This window comes from Mobula birostris, chromosome 6 (assembly GCF_030028105.1).
Source record: "Mobula birostris isolate sMobBir1 chromosome 6, sMobBir1.hap1, whole genome shotgun sequence".
NCBI lineage: Eukaryota > Metazoa > Chordata > Chondrichthyes > Myliobatiformes > Myliobatidae > Mobula > Mobula birostris.
The window spans coordinates 111,716,303-111,732,953 of NC_092375.1; the positions used below are offsets into that span (position 1 = coordinate 111,716,303).

At 44.1% G+C, this 16,651-nt stretch overlaps 1 protein-coding gene across 8 annotated transcripts in view; it reads left to right on the forward strand.

The window, feature by feature from the left end:
• Nucleotides 1–16,651, forward strand: part of LOC140199254 (tubulin alpha-4A chain-like) — a 187,442-nt gene that overhangs the window by 167,202 nt on the left and 3,589 nt on the right. For 3 of the 8 annotated variants that reach the window (XM_072260987.1, XM_072260988.1, XM_072260990.1), the window contains exons 2-4: nucleotides 7,344–7,432; nucleotides 10,726–10,948; nucleotides 14,503–14,651. In XM_072260987.1, coding sequence (XP_072117088.1) covers nucleotides 7,430–7,432; nucleotides 10,726–10,948; nucleotides 14,503–14,651 — 375 coding nt within the window. In that variant the 5' untranslated portion in view covers nucleotides 7,344–7,429. Of the gene's footprint in view, nucleotides 1–7,343; nucleotides 7,433–8,510; nucleotides 8,694–8,816; nucleotides 9,043–10,725; nucleotides 10,949–14,502; nucleotides 14,652–16,651 lie in introns of those variants that run through there. The other 5 variants (XM_072260985.1, XM_072260986.1, XM_072260992.1 and 2 more) reach the window with 3 other exon arrangements.

Below are 16,651 nucleotides of genomic sequence, written 5' to 3' on the forward strand. Positions count from 1 at the left end.
CTGATGGTAGTAATGAGAAGTCCTGGGTGATGGGGTCCTTAATGATGGATGCCACCTTTGAGGCGAAGACGTCCTCAATGGTGCAATCTACCATTAACTCTGCTTTTTGCCTTCATGTTCAATATTGTTCAATAACCCCTAAAGGGTAAGTCAGAGTCACAAGAATTTGCGTTTTATGTTTCAATAGACAGTTGAAATCAGTTGCAAATCCAACCACAACATATGCAAAGCCACAGGGAAGGTTCAAAAAGACTAGTCTTTTGCAAGGTGGGGCTCTGGAGAGAGGAGGTATGAGGCAAATAGAATGGGTGAAAGGAAGGCAGGGAGGAACAGCTCCAGCATGCAGTCCATAGCTGAGGGTTCATGGAGTGTGGGTCCCCAATGGGGAAGTGAGAGCTGCACAAACATGGATAAAGGGTGCGGTCGACCAGAGGGATTTGGGAATACGCATCCATAATTCCTTGAAAGTGGCATCACAGGTAGATAGGGTCATAAAGAAGGCTTTTGGCACATTCGTCTTCAGAAACCAAAGTATTGAGTATGAGAAAGAAGCTTCAAAGATAGCATATAGTTCTGATAGTGATGGACTTGTAGCATTTCCCTGAAGGCAGTTTGGTGAATAGATGACAGCTAGAGTGGATGGAGTCAGTGGTAATTTTTTTTAGCAGAACCGAGGGATCTAGGAATACAGATCCATAATTCCTTGAAAGTGGTGTCATAGGTAGATAGGGTCAACAAAAAAAAACCTTTTGGCACATTGTTCTTCATAAATCATAGTATTGAGTACAGGAGTTGGGATGTTATGTTGAAGTTGTATAAGACGTTGGTGAGACTTGATTTCGAGTAGTGTGTGCAGTTTTGGTCACTTACTTACAGGAAAGATATCAATAAGATTGAAAGAGTGAAGAAAAAATTTACAGGGATGTTGCCAAGACTGGAGGACCTAAGTTGTGGGGAAAGGTTGAACAGGTTAGGACTTTATTCCCTGGAGTGTAGGAGAATGAGGGGAGATTTGATAGGGGTTTACAAAATTACGAGGGGTATAGATAGGGTAAATGCAAGCAGGCTTTTCCCACTGAGGACTGGTGAGATTAGAACTAAAGGTCATAGGTTAAGGATGAAAGGTGAAATGTTTAAAGGGAATATGAGAGGGAATTCTTCACGGAACACGCTGCCAGTAGGAGAGGCGGATGTGGGTTTGATTTCAACATTTAAGAGAAGTTTGGATAGGTACATGGATGGGAGGGGTATTTAATATTTCAGCATAGACTAGATAGGCTGAAGAGCCTGTTCTGTACTGAAGGATCCTTGCAGTAACGGAGAGGAGAAGGCTTTCAGTGACCAGGGAGGATGTGTGTGCATGCAGCCAATATAGAGGTAGATTCTGAGTGTGGAATAAATGATTAGCATTTAGATGGTGCCTTAATACAAATATAAAAGATTAAAATAGAACAAAGAACCTTTTTGCACATTGGCTGTTGGTCAGTCTTTGTATGTAGCTTTTATTGATTTGATTATAATTATTTGTTCTGCTGTGGATGCCTGCAAAATACTCAATCTCAGGGTAGTATATGGTGACGAACAGTATACATATTTTGATAATAAATCTACTTCAAACTGTTAAAGAAGAGTTCTGCACACTTTCTCCCTCTCACCGTAACATTATTCCAGTCTTGATGAACGGTCTCAACCAATTCCCTCCATTGATGCTGCCTGACCCTCTGAATTCCTCCAGCTCCTTTGTGTGAGAGACAGAGTAGGATTGGTTAACATTAGAACATAAGAACTAGGAGCAGGAGTCAGCCATCTGGCCCATCGAGTCTACTCCACCATTCAATAAGGTCATAGCTGATCTAGCTGAGGACTCAGCTCCACCTGTCTGCCTTTTCCCCATAACCCTGAATTCCCCTGTTACCAAAAATCCACCGAACTGTGACTTAAGTATATTTATGAGGTGGCCTCCTGCTTGCCTGGGCAGAGAATTCCACAGACTCACTACTCTCTGAGAAAAGCAGTTTCTCCGCACCTCCATCCTAAATTTATTCCCCTAAACCCTAAGGCTATGTCTCCTAGTTCTAGTCTCACTTACCACTGGAAACAACTCTCCTGCCTCTATCTTATCTATCCCTTTCAGAATTTTATGTTTCCATGAGATTCACGCCCCCCACCCCCCACCACCTCATTCTTCTGGATTTCAGCAAGTATAGCCCCAGGTGACTCAAACTCTCCTTGTAGGCAAATCCCCTCATCTCCAGAATCAACCTGCTGAATCTCTTCTGGACTGCCTCCAAAGTCAGTATATCTTTCCTAGAGTACAGAGTCCAGAACTGCAAACAGTAGTCCAGGTGCGGCCTCACCAGCAGCCTGTACAGTTGCAGCATAACTTCCCTGCTCTTAAATTCAATCCCTCTAGCAACAACACAGAACATAGAATGTGGGCAATGGGACTAGCTTAGATGGGCATTTTGGCCAGCGTGGACTGTTCTGTGCTGTATGACTCTATGGCTGTATGGCCGGGGAGGGGGAGGGAAGGTGACCGTGGATCCATTTTGCACAAGGAGGTAGAGGGTAAAGTATGAAAGGAGAATAGATTTCAATGCAAGAGAATAATTCAGCAATTAGGTAGTTCTGCTGAGTTTGCTGTTTGCTTTGGCTGAAGGAGGTGGTAACGGGGGAGGAAGCATCTGTCTGTGCTGATGGATTTGAGCTTATGGGTTTCTGTTTTACATCAATGTTACTCCAGAGATCAATCCAGAGCTATAAAATTCCACTGAAGATCTTCCCTCTCCCCTGTATTCTCCTTTTCCCATTTCATTATTCACATTCCCGTCAACTCTCCTTGGTTAAACACACCGTGTTCCTTTCATTTCTTTTTCCTCTCTGTTCCTATGTCCCAGCTCATCACATCATGGAAACCAGGCTCCCCTCTGCGAACACCACTCACTGCCACAATAATGCAGCCGGTATGATAAGACCATAAGTCATAGGAACAAAATTAGGCCATTCAGCCCATTGAGTCTCCTCTGCAATTGCCACTAACATCATGGCTGATTTATTATCTCTCAACCCCATTCTCCTGCCTTTTTCCCCATAATCTTTGACACCCTTACTAATCAAGGATCTATCAATCTCTGCTTTATACCAAATGACAACCACCTGTGGCAATGAATTCCACAGATTCACCACCCTCCGGCTTAAGAAATTTCTCCTCAGTTCTGTTCTAAAAGGAACGTCCTAGTATGCTCAGGCTGTGCTCTCTGGTCCTAGACTCTCCCTCTGTTGGAAACAGCAGAATCAGGGAACCCCCAGATGGCAAATACAATGAGGCTCTGGTGATAAAAATGGAGGCATGTGTCATGTATGGGTAAATGGGATCAAGTGAAGCTCTCACAAAGTATGAAGGCTATAGGAGTACACACGTAGGGAAGTTAGGAGGGGAAAATGAGATCTTTGATGAACTTTAAAGATCAATGATGTCATCTTAGTGTGGAGCTTCAGGAGATGGGCAGAGTCCTTAAGGGATAGTTCTCATCTGTACTTACCACAGAGAAAGACAATGGATGCCAGGGAACTTTGGACCCTGAAGCTTCTGCGATCCAAAGGTTCATAAAACTTGTTCCTTCTGGCTATTTGATTAAGTGTTACAAGAGCAAAGAAGAAGAAGCATCGAGCAAAGAAAAGACAAAATGAAACAGTAGTCGGTGCTGATGGAGATTGTGGAGGAGATGTTGTTGCCAATCCAAACTGACTGGGAGCTGCAAGTGATGAAATCTAGTATCCAGTTGCACAAGGAGATATTGAAGCTAAGGTCTTGAAGCTTATTGATTAGATTTAAGGGGATGATAGTATTGAATGCATAATAGTAGTCGGTAGAATCTCAGGTGGTGACGAGAGGGCGTACAGGAGTGAGATATGCCAACTAGTGGAATGGTGCCGCAGTAACAACCTGGCATGCAACGTCAGTAAGACGAAACAGCTGACTATGGACTTCAGGAAGGGTAAGATGAAGGAACACATACCAATCCTCACAGAGGGATCAGAAGTGGAGAGAGTGAGCAGCTTCAAGTTCCTGGATGTCAAGGTCTCTGAGGATCTAACCTGGTCCCAACAAATCAATGTAGTTATAAAGAAGGCAAGACAGCGGCTATACTTTATTAGGAGTTTGAAGAGATTTGGCATGTCAGCAAATACACTCAGAAACTTCTATAATTGTACCGTGGAGAGCATTCTGACAGGCTGCATCACTGTCTGGTATGGAGGGGCTACTGCACAGGACTGAAAGAAGCTGCAGAAGGTTGTAAATCTAGTCAGCTCCATCTTGGGCACTAACCTACAAAGTACCCAGGACGTCTTCAGGGAGCGGTATCTCAGAAATGCAGTATCCATTATTAAGGACCTCCAGCACCCAGGGCATGCCCTTTTCTCACTGTTATCATCAGGTAGGGGGTACAGAAGCCTGAAGGCACACACTCAGCAATTCAGGAACAGCTTCTTCTCCTCTGCCATCCAATTCCTAAATGGACATTGAATCCTTGGACACTACCTCACTTTTTTTTTCTATACAGTATTTCTGTTTTTGCACATTTTTTATATCTATTCAATATACATTATTATTATTATTTTTTTTCTGCTAGATTATGTATTGCATTGAACTGCTGCTGCTAAGTTAACAAATTTCACGTCACATGCCGGTGATAATAAACCTGATTCTGATTCTGATTCTGACGTAAGCACCTTTGCAGTTCAGATGTTCCAGGGCTGAGTGAAGAGCCAATGAAATAGCATCTGCTGTGAACCTGTTGTGATGGTAGGCATACTTGAGCAGATCTAAATTGCTTCTCCGGTAAGAGTTGACATGTGTCATCATCAGCCTCTCAAAACACTTCATCACTGTCGACGTAGGTGCGACTGGACGACAATCATGGAGGCAGGGTATTACATTCTTTTTAGGCAGTGGTATAATTGGAGCAGCTGGGTACCTCAGACCACCAAAGCAAGAGGTTAAAGATCTCAGTGAACACTCCGGCCAGTTGATCAGCACAGGTGTTTAGTACTCAGCCACGTACCCATCTGAGCTGGATGGTTTTTGAAGGATGGTTGCATCTCACCCTCAGAGTCTGAAATCACAGGATCATTGGAGGCTGTGGGAGTTTGTGATGGCTCCTCCATGTTTTGACAGTCAAAGCAAATTTTCTTCAATGAACTATATTTTTCCAAACTTTTATTTCAAAACTTAACTTTATTCATGAAAATACTGATTAGAAATTGTTGCAGACAGTGACCTAACCCTGCGGAGTGTTGTAGACTCGTAGACTCAGTGAGCTCCTTTCCCACCAACAAGGCCATCCTCAAGAAGTGATGCATCAAGATAGTGGCCCCCTCACTGAGCACCTTCGCCATCGGGGGGAGGCACAGGAGTTGCAGACTAACACTTAGTGATTTCAGGAACAGCTTCTTTTCCTCCGCTATCAGATTTCTGAAGTGTCCATGAACCCCAGAACACTACCTTGTTATTCCTTTTCTTGCACTATTTATTTTTCTAATTTATTTTAATTTTATATCTTTGCACTGTATTGCTGCTGTAAAATCATGTCATATAAATCAGTGATGACAAACCTGATTCTGATTCCTTCTAATTTACACTCCCTCAAATGTTTCTTTTCCTTTTTTATCAATCTTTCATTGATTTTTTTCTTTCTCCCTTTCTCTCTCGCTTATTCGTCCTTCACCATTTCTGAGAAAATGTGTTGCACACATAAACCATTTGTTCTATTTGCAATGCAGAATAGATACATGCAAATGAGCAAACCACACAACGTGCTGGAGGAACTCAGCAAGTCAGGCAGCGTCTATGGAGGACAGTAACCAGCCAACGTTTCAGGCCAAGGACCTTCATCAGCTCTGGAAAGGAAGGGACTGCTTATTCCCCTCCATAGATGCTGCCTGACCTGCTGAGCTCCTCCAGCATTTTGGTGTGTTACTCTGGATTTCTAGCATCTGCAGTACTGATAATTATTATTACTTTGTTTTTCTCTTTGTATTTACACAACTTGTTGTCTTTTGCACGTTGTTTGTCTATCTGTCTTTGCTTGTATGTATGAGGCCTCTGTCGGCTTTGGTCAACCATGGATAGCGAGTCCTTGCTGTTGAGATACTCAAGCCTGGATGTCCGATATGGAGAGCAAGCTGTTCCCCGTGTAGCAAGCTCCCGCTCTCCTCACATCTGATAAACCTAAAGGAACGGCAGAAACCGATACAGTTTAGCATGAGTAACATTGCAGGAGTTGTCAGTCAGCATTGAACTCAATGTAGGAGAGCCTTAGGGACTCCAGCTCCAGATTATTCCTCGGGGTTTACTCCCAAAGCCTTCCCCATGAGGGGGTAGAGCCACAAGGCAGCAGAGGTTTGAGATCAGAGTTTTCCTTGACCTAGGTGAGCTGACAAGCCCCATCTGCCCAAAGCAACTGGTTTTAAGGCGCCAGTAACCTGCTTTTGCCCCTTCTCCTGTCAGTAGAAACGGTTCCGTCGGGCTCAGTAGCTAAGCTACACATGAAGGTCAGGAGCTGGACTTGGTTGTCAGAGGCTATTTGAGGCACAGACCATTGGGAGCATTTAATAGGTAGTGGGAGCTTGTCCCTACTCCCAGCCCCGGCTATAATGACCTCAAGGTTTATTTATTTTTACTTATTGAGATATAGCATGGAACAGCCCCTTGCAGCCAATCGAACTGAGTCATCCAGCAACCCCCGATTTAACCCTAACCCAGTCATGGGACAATTTACAATCACCAATTAACCTACTAACTGGTTCGCCTTTGGACTGTGGGAGGAAACCAGAGTGCCCGGAGGAAACCCACACGGTTACCGGAGAACATGCAAACTCCTTACAGACAGCGATGGGAATTGAACTTAGCTTGCTTTCACTGTAGAGCATACAGTGCCATCCCTTTGCTACTGTTTCATTGATTCTATTGTGTTCTTTGCAACTACTTTGAATGCCACAAGACAATGAATCTCAGAGCAGTGTATGGTAACATATATGTATTTTGATAGTGGTTACTTTGAACTCTATACATGCAAATGAGTTTTGTTAATACATTATTGTTCAGCATCTTTTGCATATTGAGAGGAGGCACACAGACTCGTAGCATATTGGAGTGGAATGATTTAGTAATTCATCTCCCCTGTAACACCCTCGCATATAATTACAGCATCTATTACTTTTGCTTTTTAAAAAACCAATCCCCCATTCTGTGACGTGTACAGCTGTATAAATAAGGACCCCGGGACAGCTGTTTTCCGTTTGCATGCACTTCTGCCTCATTCTCTATTGTTCTCTGTCAGAGTTGGTTGACCCTCGCACAGCCTCCCATCCTACTCCGAGCAGTTTAGGAAGAGGTGAGGAGACACAGAGAGGAAGGACATTTAAAATGGTGAGTGGCTTGAACCCAGCTGCTGTAGCCCAGACCTTTAAAATGTTGAGGGTTAAAAAGGGACGTTTAATTTTTTTCAATCTAATGAGCTGAATCTGAGCTCAGTTCTGATCAGAGAAGAGGGAATCACTTTGACAGGAAACATTTTTGGGGAGCAGCTACTCGGGATGAAGTCAGAGAATAAGTTGCAGACACGATTGAATTCTTGCAATAGGGCTAATCCAGGCTCCCCTGAGTGTCTGTGTGTGTGTGGTTAGTTGAGGAAAGGGACAGGATTGTCCCCCTCACTGACTCTCCGCTTGCCCCCATGAATTTTAGGTCTGGCTCATCCCCAGGGCAGAACTGCCTGGAGGTGTTTAAGCTGCCATCTGTCACAGTCATAGCTGTCCACTGAGAATGAACTGCAGCCACCATCCACCTACTAATACTGCTGCTGGGTTTTCACAGTGCACTTTCCCTTAGGTTGGAGCATCTAGTGCAAGTGTATATGTCTGTCTGACAGTGTGTGTGTGTGTGTGTGTGTGTGTGTGTGTGTGTGTGTGTATCTTTGTCAGTGTGCAAATGTTTATGTCTGTCTGTGTGTCTCTGTATGACGTGCATGTGTGTGTGTTTTTCTGTCCCACTGTATCTGTATCTGTGTATAGTTATTGTCTGACTGTGTGTGTGTGAACTTGTCTGTCTGACTGACTGTGTGTTTCTGTCTGATTGTGCCTGTGGGTGACTGTCCGACTGTGTTTGTGTGTGTGCATTTCTGTGTCACTGAGTGTATGTACCCTCGTCTATTTCTGTGTAACTACATGTGTGGATATGTGGTTCTATCTGACTTTTGGGAGGGGCGGTGTGTGTGTGTGGGTTTGTTGTGTGCGTGCACGCGCATGTGTGTGTGTGTGTGTGTGTGTGTGTGTGAGTGTGTGTCTGTCTGTATAAATGTGTGTGTGTGTGTGTGTGTGTGTATGTGTGTCTCTGTGTAAATGTGTACACTGCTTCACTCTCATTCCTTTTATTGCTTCTTAGGGGCCATTTCTGAATTTGAAAAAAACTGTGCTTTAAGAAGCAACGAGAGGGGGAATTGAAAACTTGGCTGAACTCGGAACTTACTTGAGGCTCTGCATACCTTTAAAAAATCTGCAGATGCGGCATTTTTTAACTGGGTTAATGAAACTTTATCATGAAGAGGCAAATGGTTTATATTAACCTAATCTAGCACGTGTGCACTGCATTCCGAAGGTGTGACGGCAACTAGCCTTGAAACGGGAGCTTTGTAAGTTTTTTTTTCGCAAAGAGTATTTTTCGTCCTGTCCTTTGGCTTTCTGCCAGTCTACTCCATTTCCTGGCAGTACTATGATTGGTCAGCTTCTCTTTCCATTCAGCATTCTTCTGGTGTCTGTGGAATTTGGGCTGTAGTTATTCTGACACCTGTGCACAACTTGCTGTTGGACAGGGACCCGTGCCCAGGCACGAATCACCTGAAGGTATGCATGTGTGCATGCCTGTGTACGAGCCCATATATGTAATCCGATGTGTCCTCTCAAAGGAAGTCCAAACTAAACAACGGGAATCTCTCTCTATTCTCTTTCCCTTTTCATGAGGGGTGGCAGAGTAGCACAATGGTGAGTGAGTGCATCGCTTTGCCGTGCTAGTGATCACCGGTCGAGTCACCGTCTTTAAGAAGTTTGTATGTTCCCCCGTGATGGCGTAGGTTTCCTCTGTGTGCTCTGGTTTCCACCCACAATCCAAAGACGTGTGCGTTAGGATTACTGAGTCATGGCATGCTATGTTGGCACGGCGACACTTGTGGGCTGCTGATTTGATTCGACACAAAAGCTGCATTTTAAGTATGTTTTGGTGTAAGGGTGACAAACGAAGCTGTCTTTTTCTTCTTCCTTTATAGCTATGTATTTTAATTTTTTTTCACTAGCATCTGTTTTTCTCCCACCACACAGCACGGTAACAGGCTCTTCGGCCCAAAAGACTTCCATTTAAGCTAGTTCCATTTTCCACTATCCCTCTAAACTTTTCCTATCTGTGTACTTATCTACATGAGCACACTACGGACACCAGCAAGAACTGGCAGTGAGATTTACCAGGAAGCTGCCTGGATTAGGGAGCATCTTATGAGGATATGTTGAGCGAGCTAGGGCTTAACTCTTGGCAGCAAAGGAGGATAGGAGTTGTTTAGATAAAGGTGTACAAGATCGATAAACAAATCAAGTAGGCAGCCAGTGACTGTACCTCCTCCCTGACAGTATTAATGAGAACAGAGCATGTTCTGGATGCTGAGAGTTTAGCAATGGATGTCGCCTTCTTGAATAGTTAGAATGCAGTCAGATAAAGATAAAAGATTAGCTGTATTTGTCACATTTAAATTGAAGCATCAGTAAGATGTGTTGTTTGTGTCAATGTCCAGCGTGGTCCGAGGATGTGCTGGGGGCAGCCTCCAAGTGCCATCATGCTTCCGGCTCCAACATAGGAAGCCCACGATTTAGTAACCCTTAATAATCTGTACGTTTTGGAATGTTGGAGGAAATCGGATCGCCCAGAGGAAACCGACACAGTCACAGGGAGAACGTACTAAGTCCTTGCAGACAGTGCATGGGTTAAACTCTAATCACTAGCACTGTTGAATAGGAGCGTTTAATGTCAGGAGAAAGGTATACAATATACTTCTTGAAATCCTTTTTCTTCACAGACATCCACAAAAACAGAGAAATGCCCCACAAAATGAATGACAGTTGGAATGTTAGAACCCCAAAGCCCCCCACTCCCCAACTCAACCCTGTTGAAAGTCATGCTAACCTCTACACCACTGCACCCTAATTATAATCCCTAATAGTTAGAGATGAGCATTAAGGTTTTGTCAGGAAATGTAGAGGAAGCTTGACCCAGAAGCAGAGCAACGGGGATGATTCAGTGGTGAATAGTGACTTTAATAATATACTGCAAAATAACAAGCCACAAGGGGCCACAAAACAAGAGAGAACAGAAGCGAAACACAGCGGACATCCAGGTAAACTTCAGGCAGGGAGAGTGAAGGCTCGGAACAACTGGTTGAGGCTGGCTGGTACAATGAGTGAACAAGGACTGTGGGTGAGGACTGGAGTTAAATAGGCTACCAGTGATGGGTCTGGAATGAGCGGCAGGTGAATCCTATTAGCTGGGTGGAGTCTGCAATGTGCCAGCATGTGCAGGCTGGGAGCTGTTATGGGAGTTGGCCTGACAGGTTTAGCCTAGCTCAGGCATCCCTATTTCTCAGATGAATGATAAACTAATGGAATAACTCACTTCTCCCACAGCGTGAATGTATCTCCATCCACATTGGCCAGGCTGGTGTCCAGATGGGCAATGCCTGCTGGGAGCTGTACTGCTTGGAGCACGGCATCCAACCAGATGGCCGTAGACCGGACAGCAGAAGCAACGCAGAGGCTGACGACTCATTCGACACCTTCTTCTGCGAGATGGGGTCCGGGAAACACGTGCCCAGAGCTATCTTTCTGGATCTGGAGCCAACGGTGATTGGTAACTGAAAAGTTCAGTTACTAGAAGACATATATTCCAAGCAATTAGAATCTGATATTTTGTTGTCGGAGATGGATTTAACTGTGACTATATTTAAATTTTAATAACTACAAAGAAAATTGAATGCATTTTTGGGAAAGAGGTACTTTGCAACGCAATGCAGAATTAGTAGGTTAGAGGAATTAGACCATAAGACATAGGAGCAGAATTAGGCCATTCAGCCCATCGAGTCTGCCCAACCACTGAGGTTAGGCTAACTGGCCTATAATTTCCTTTCTTTTGCCTTCCCCCCCTTCTTAAAGAGTGGAGTGACATTTGCAATGTTCCAGTCCTCTGGGACCATGCCAGAATCAAGTGATTCTTTAAAGATCATGACTAATGCATTCATTATCTCTTCAGCAACCTCTCTCAAGACTCTGGGATGTAGTCCATCTGGTCCAGGTGATTTATCTATCTCTGAGCTTGCCGAGCACTTTTTCCTTTGTAATAGCAATGGCACTCACTCCTTCTCCCCTGACACTCACAGACCTCTGACACACTGCTGGTGTCTTGCACAGTGAAGACTGATGCAAAGTACCCATTAAGTTCATCTGCCATTTCTTTGCCCCACATTACTACCTCACCAGCATCCTTTCCCAGTGGCCCAATATCAACTCTCACCTCCAGTTAATTGGATAGCTCTGTCAAAAATTCCATCCTAGAAAAGGACAAATTGATCAATTGGTTTATTATTGCCATATGCACTAAGGCAGTGGTCCCTAACCTCCGGGCTGCGGGTCGATACATTGCCGCGAAGCATGCAGGGGTGCAGCAGTGGCCGGAACGCACCCAGCACATCTTTAAGAAAAAAGCCGAAATAAACAAGCTAATTAATTAGGTGCCTCTCGGCACGTAAATGTCAGCCCAGATCAGAGGCGATTGCCGATTAGCTTGTTCATTTTGGCTTTTTCCTTAAAGATGTGCTGGGTGCGTTCCGACTACCGCAGCACCACTGCATTCTTCGTGGCCCGGAGGTTGGGGACCACTGCCCAAAGATACAGTGAAAAACTTAAAACACTGGGTTTTGCATACCATCTATGCAGATCATTCAATGCATTGAGATAGTACAAGTGAAAAATAATGACAAAGTGCAGAATGAAGTGTTATAGTTACAGAGAAAGTGCAGTGCAGGCAGACAACAAGGTGCAAGGTCATAACGAGATAGACGGTGAGGTCAAGAGTCCACCTTATCACACTAGGGGACAGTTAAATATTCTTATAGCGGTGGGGTGGAAGCTGTCCTTGAGCCTGGTGGGAGGTGCTTTCAGGCTTTTGTATCTTCTGCCCGATGGGAGGGTGGAGAAGAGAGAATGTCCGGGGTGGGTGGGATTTTGATTAGGGTCTTTTGATGTGGTGGCACAGTAGTGTAGCAGTTGGTGTAGTGCTTTACAGTGCCAGAGAGGCTCAATTCCCGTTGCTGTCCGTAAGGAGTCTCTATATTCTCCCCATCACTGCGTGGGTTTCCACCAGATGCTCCGTTTTCCACACACAGTCCAAACACTACAGTTAGCAAGCTATGTTGTCACTGAAAGAGTGGCGACACTTGCGGGCTGCCCCCAGGACATCCTTACACAAGCAACACATTTCACTGTATATTTCAATGTACATACTGTATACATATAAAGCTAATCTCTAGCTGTTCATGTTGGCTGCTTTACTGAGGCAGCAGTGTAGACGGAGTCCGTGGAGGGGAGACTGGTTTCTGTGATATGCTGAGCTGTGTCTATAACTGTCTGCAGTTTCTTTCAGTCTCAGACAGAGACAGTTGCCGTGTTAACCTCTCTACCCAGAACATCAGGCAGTGTTTGAATCACCAGGTGGGAGAGGGCCAGTCCTTGTGAGCAGTAAATTCTGACGGGACTGTCAGACAGTTGAGATGGTGTCCGCTGCCACCTACTGTTGTCAGGAGTTAAACCCCATCTTGTCACCTCTGCTTTGAGATCAAACATAGAACATAGAACATAGAACTGTGCAGCAAACTACGGTACCTTCGGCTTACAATGATGTGCCATCCTTTACAATCAGATCTCAAATTCATTTATTTCTCAGACGTACATTGAAGTGAAATGCTTCATTTGTGTTAACAGCCAACACACCCAGGCAGCCCACAATTGTTTCCACATATTCTGCTGTCAACTTAGCATGCCCACCATGTTCCACAAACCCGCCACTCACTGCATAAATACCCCTGACATTCCCCCCCCAATACTCCCCTCCGATCACCTTAAAATGATGCTCCCTAGTATTAAAGAGCAAATATTAAATCTGGTTGGAAAGACAGGTGAAGTGATTAAAGATGGTTATAACTTTTTAAATATTTCCTTCACATAAAAGTGTTCACTTTCATTTTACTATGCAAATAATCTACAGTCAAGTGCCTGACGAGCGGAGGGAAGGAGGGGTTCATCTGCTGCGTTGTGTCTGATCAGTTATTTAAACAATCTCCCTCGTTAGTCCCACTTCCGCTATTCATCATTAAAAATTACAATGAAAAGCTCATCTTTCCCCCCTTGCCAAGTTCCTTAAATCTGTGTGTCTCTTTAGTTAAAGTTTGGCTTTATTTGTCACACATACATTAAAACATTGAAACCTATGGTGAAATGCATCATTTTACTTTAACAACCAACACAGTCTGGGAGATGCTGGGAGCAGCCCACAAGTGTCGCCATGCTTCCATCTCCAACATAGCAAGCCCACAACTTACTAACTCTAACCGTACGTCTTTGGAATCTGGGAGGAAACTGGAGCACCCAGAGAAAACACACACATTCACAGTGAAAAGCTTGTCTTGCATATTGTTCGTACAGATCAGAACATTACCCAGTGCATTGAGGTAGAACAAGATAAAACAATAACAAAGTGCAGAATAAATAGTTACAGTTACTGAGAAAATGCAGTGCAGGTAGACAATAGGTTGCAAGGTCATAACGAGATAGATTGTGAGCTCAAGACTCAACCTTATCATACAAGCATAGTGATATAACAGTGCGATAGAAACTGTCCCTGAGCATGGTGGGACATGGATAAGAAACGTTTCAGGGGCCATAGTCCAAACTGTACCTATACCAAGGTACACTTCATACAAATCAGTTTATTACAACAGTGCATTGAGGTGGTACAAGATTAAACAATAACAGAATTCAGAATAAAGTGCAACAGTTATAGAGAAAGTGAAATGCAGACAATAAGGTAACAATACTTCTGTCAGTCTTTGTGTGTAGTTTTTCATCGATTCTGTTGTCTTTCTTTGCTCTACTATGAATGCCCACAAGAAAATGAATCTCAGGGCAGTATTTAGTGACATAGGCATATTTTGATAATAAATTTACTTTGAACTCTGAACAATAAAATCATATTTCTTCGGATCTATTCTATCACTATCTCTATCATTTTGACTGCTTGGTCAAATCTTCCCTTAACCTTCTCTGCTGTAAGGGGAACAAGCCGGGCTTCTCTTTTCTCTGCACGAGGTTAGCTAAGTTTATGGCTGACATATTCCTCTATTCTTTGCTCAGATGAGGTTCGCACTGGTGCCTATCGCCAGCTGTTCCACCCCGAGCAGCTCATCACGGGCAAGGAAGATGCTGCTAACAATTACGCCCGTGGGCACTACACCATTGGCAAGGAGCTGATTGATCCTGTCTTGGAGAGACTTCGGAAACTGGTATGTGTACATAGGGTGCAAGTTGTGGAATGGTGTGAGTCTGCTGTGTATTGGATGTGTGTGTGTGTGTGTGTGTGTGTGTGTGTGTGTGTGTGTGTGTGTGTGTCTGTCTGTCTGTCTGTCTGTCTGTCTGTCTGTCTATGCCTCTGATAACTTTAAACACTTCTACAAGGTTGCCCGTCATTTTCCTACATTCTACAGAATAAAGACCTGGCCTGACCAACTGCTCCCTATAACTCAGGTCCTCTAGTCCTGGCAACATCCTCATAAATCTTGTCTGCACTATTTCCAGTTTAACCACGTCTTTTTTATATGACAGGGTGGCCAAAACTGTACAAAGTACTCCAGGTGTGGCCTCACCAGCAACTTGTACAAGTGCAACGTAATGTCACAACTCCTATACCCAGTGCCCTAACCAGTGAAGGCCAGTGTGTTAAGTGCCTTTCTATGCCGCTGAGATGACCTAGCATTTGCTTCTAATGAACATAGAACAGTACAGCCCTTTGGCCCATGATGTTGTGTTGACCCTTTAAGCTGCTCCAAGATTAATCTAACCCATCCCTCCTTCGTAGCCTTCCATTTTTCTGTCGTCCATTTAAGAGGTTCTTAAATGTCTGTAATGTATCTGCCTCGACCACCATCCCTGGCAGAGTGTTCCAAGCACCCACCAGTCTCTGGGTAAAAAAAACCTACCTCTGACATCCCCTTATATTTTCCTTCAATCACATTAAAATCATGCCTCCTTGCCTCCTTCCCTGCCTGGGAAAGTCTCTGCCTATCCACTCAACCTATGCCTCTTATCGCCTTGTATACCTCTATCAAGTCTCCTTTCATCTTCCTTCGCTCCAAAGACAAAAGCCCTAGTTCACTCAACCTATCCTCAAAAGATATGCTCTCTAATCCAGGCAGCATCCTGGTAAATATCTTCTGCATGCTCTCTGAAGTTTCCACATCTATCCTATAACAAGGTGACTGGAACTGAACCCAGTACTCCAAGTGTGGTCTAACCAGAGTTTTGTAGAGCTGCAACGTTATTGAGAGTGGATATCGGACCACTGGAAAATGATGCTGGAGAGGTGGTAATGGGGGACAAACTTAATAAGTATTTTGCATCAGTTTTCACTGTGGAAGACACTAGAAATATGCCAGAAATTCGTGAGTGTTGGGGGCAGATGTGAGTGTAGTTGCTATCACTAAGGATAAGGTGCCTGGGTAGCTGAAAGGTCTGAAGGTAGGTACATCATCTGGACCAGATGGATTACACCCCATAGTTCTAAAAGACGTAGCTGAAGAGATTGTGGAGGCATTAATAATGATCACTAGATTCTGGAATGGTTCTGGAGGAGTGGAAAATTGCAAAGGTCACTCTGCTCTTTAAGAAGGGAAGGAGGCAGAAGAAAGGAAATTATAGGCCAATTAGCCTGAATTCAGTGGTTGGGAAGATGTTGGAGTCCATTATTAAGGATGTGGTTTTGGGTTACTTAGAGGTCCATGATAAAATAGGCTGTAAACAGCATGGTTTTCTTAAGGGGAAATCTTGCCTACAAATCTTTTAGAAATCTTTGAGGAAATAAAAGGCAAGATCAACAAAGAAGAGTCAGTGGATGTTTACTTGGATTTTCAGAAGGCCTTTGTCAAGGTGCTGCACGTGAGGCTGCTTAACAAGATAAGAGCCCATGATATCTCAGGAAAGATACTAGCATGGATAAAAGATTGGCTGACAGGCAGGAGGCAAGGAGTGGGAATAAGGGGGGCCCTTTCTGGTTGGCTGCTGGTGACTAGTGGTGTTCTGCAGGGGTCAGTGTTAGGACCGCTTCTCTTCATCTTATATGTCTGTGATTTAGATGACAGAATTGGTGGCTTTGTGACCAAATTTGCAGATGATACCAAGATAGGTGGAGGGGCAGGAAGTGCTGAGGAAGCAGGGAATCTGTAGGAGGACTTAGACAAATTAGGAGAATGGTCAAAGAAGCTGCAAATGGAATACAGTGTTGGCAAGT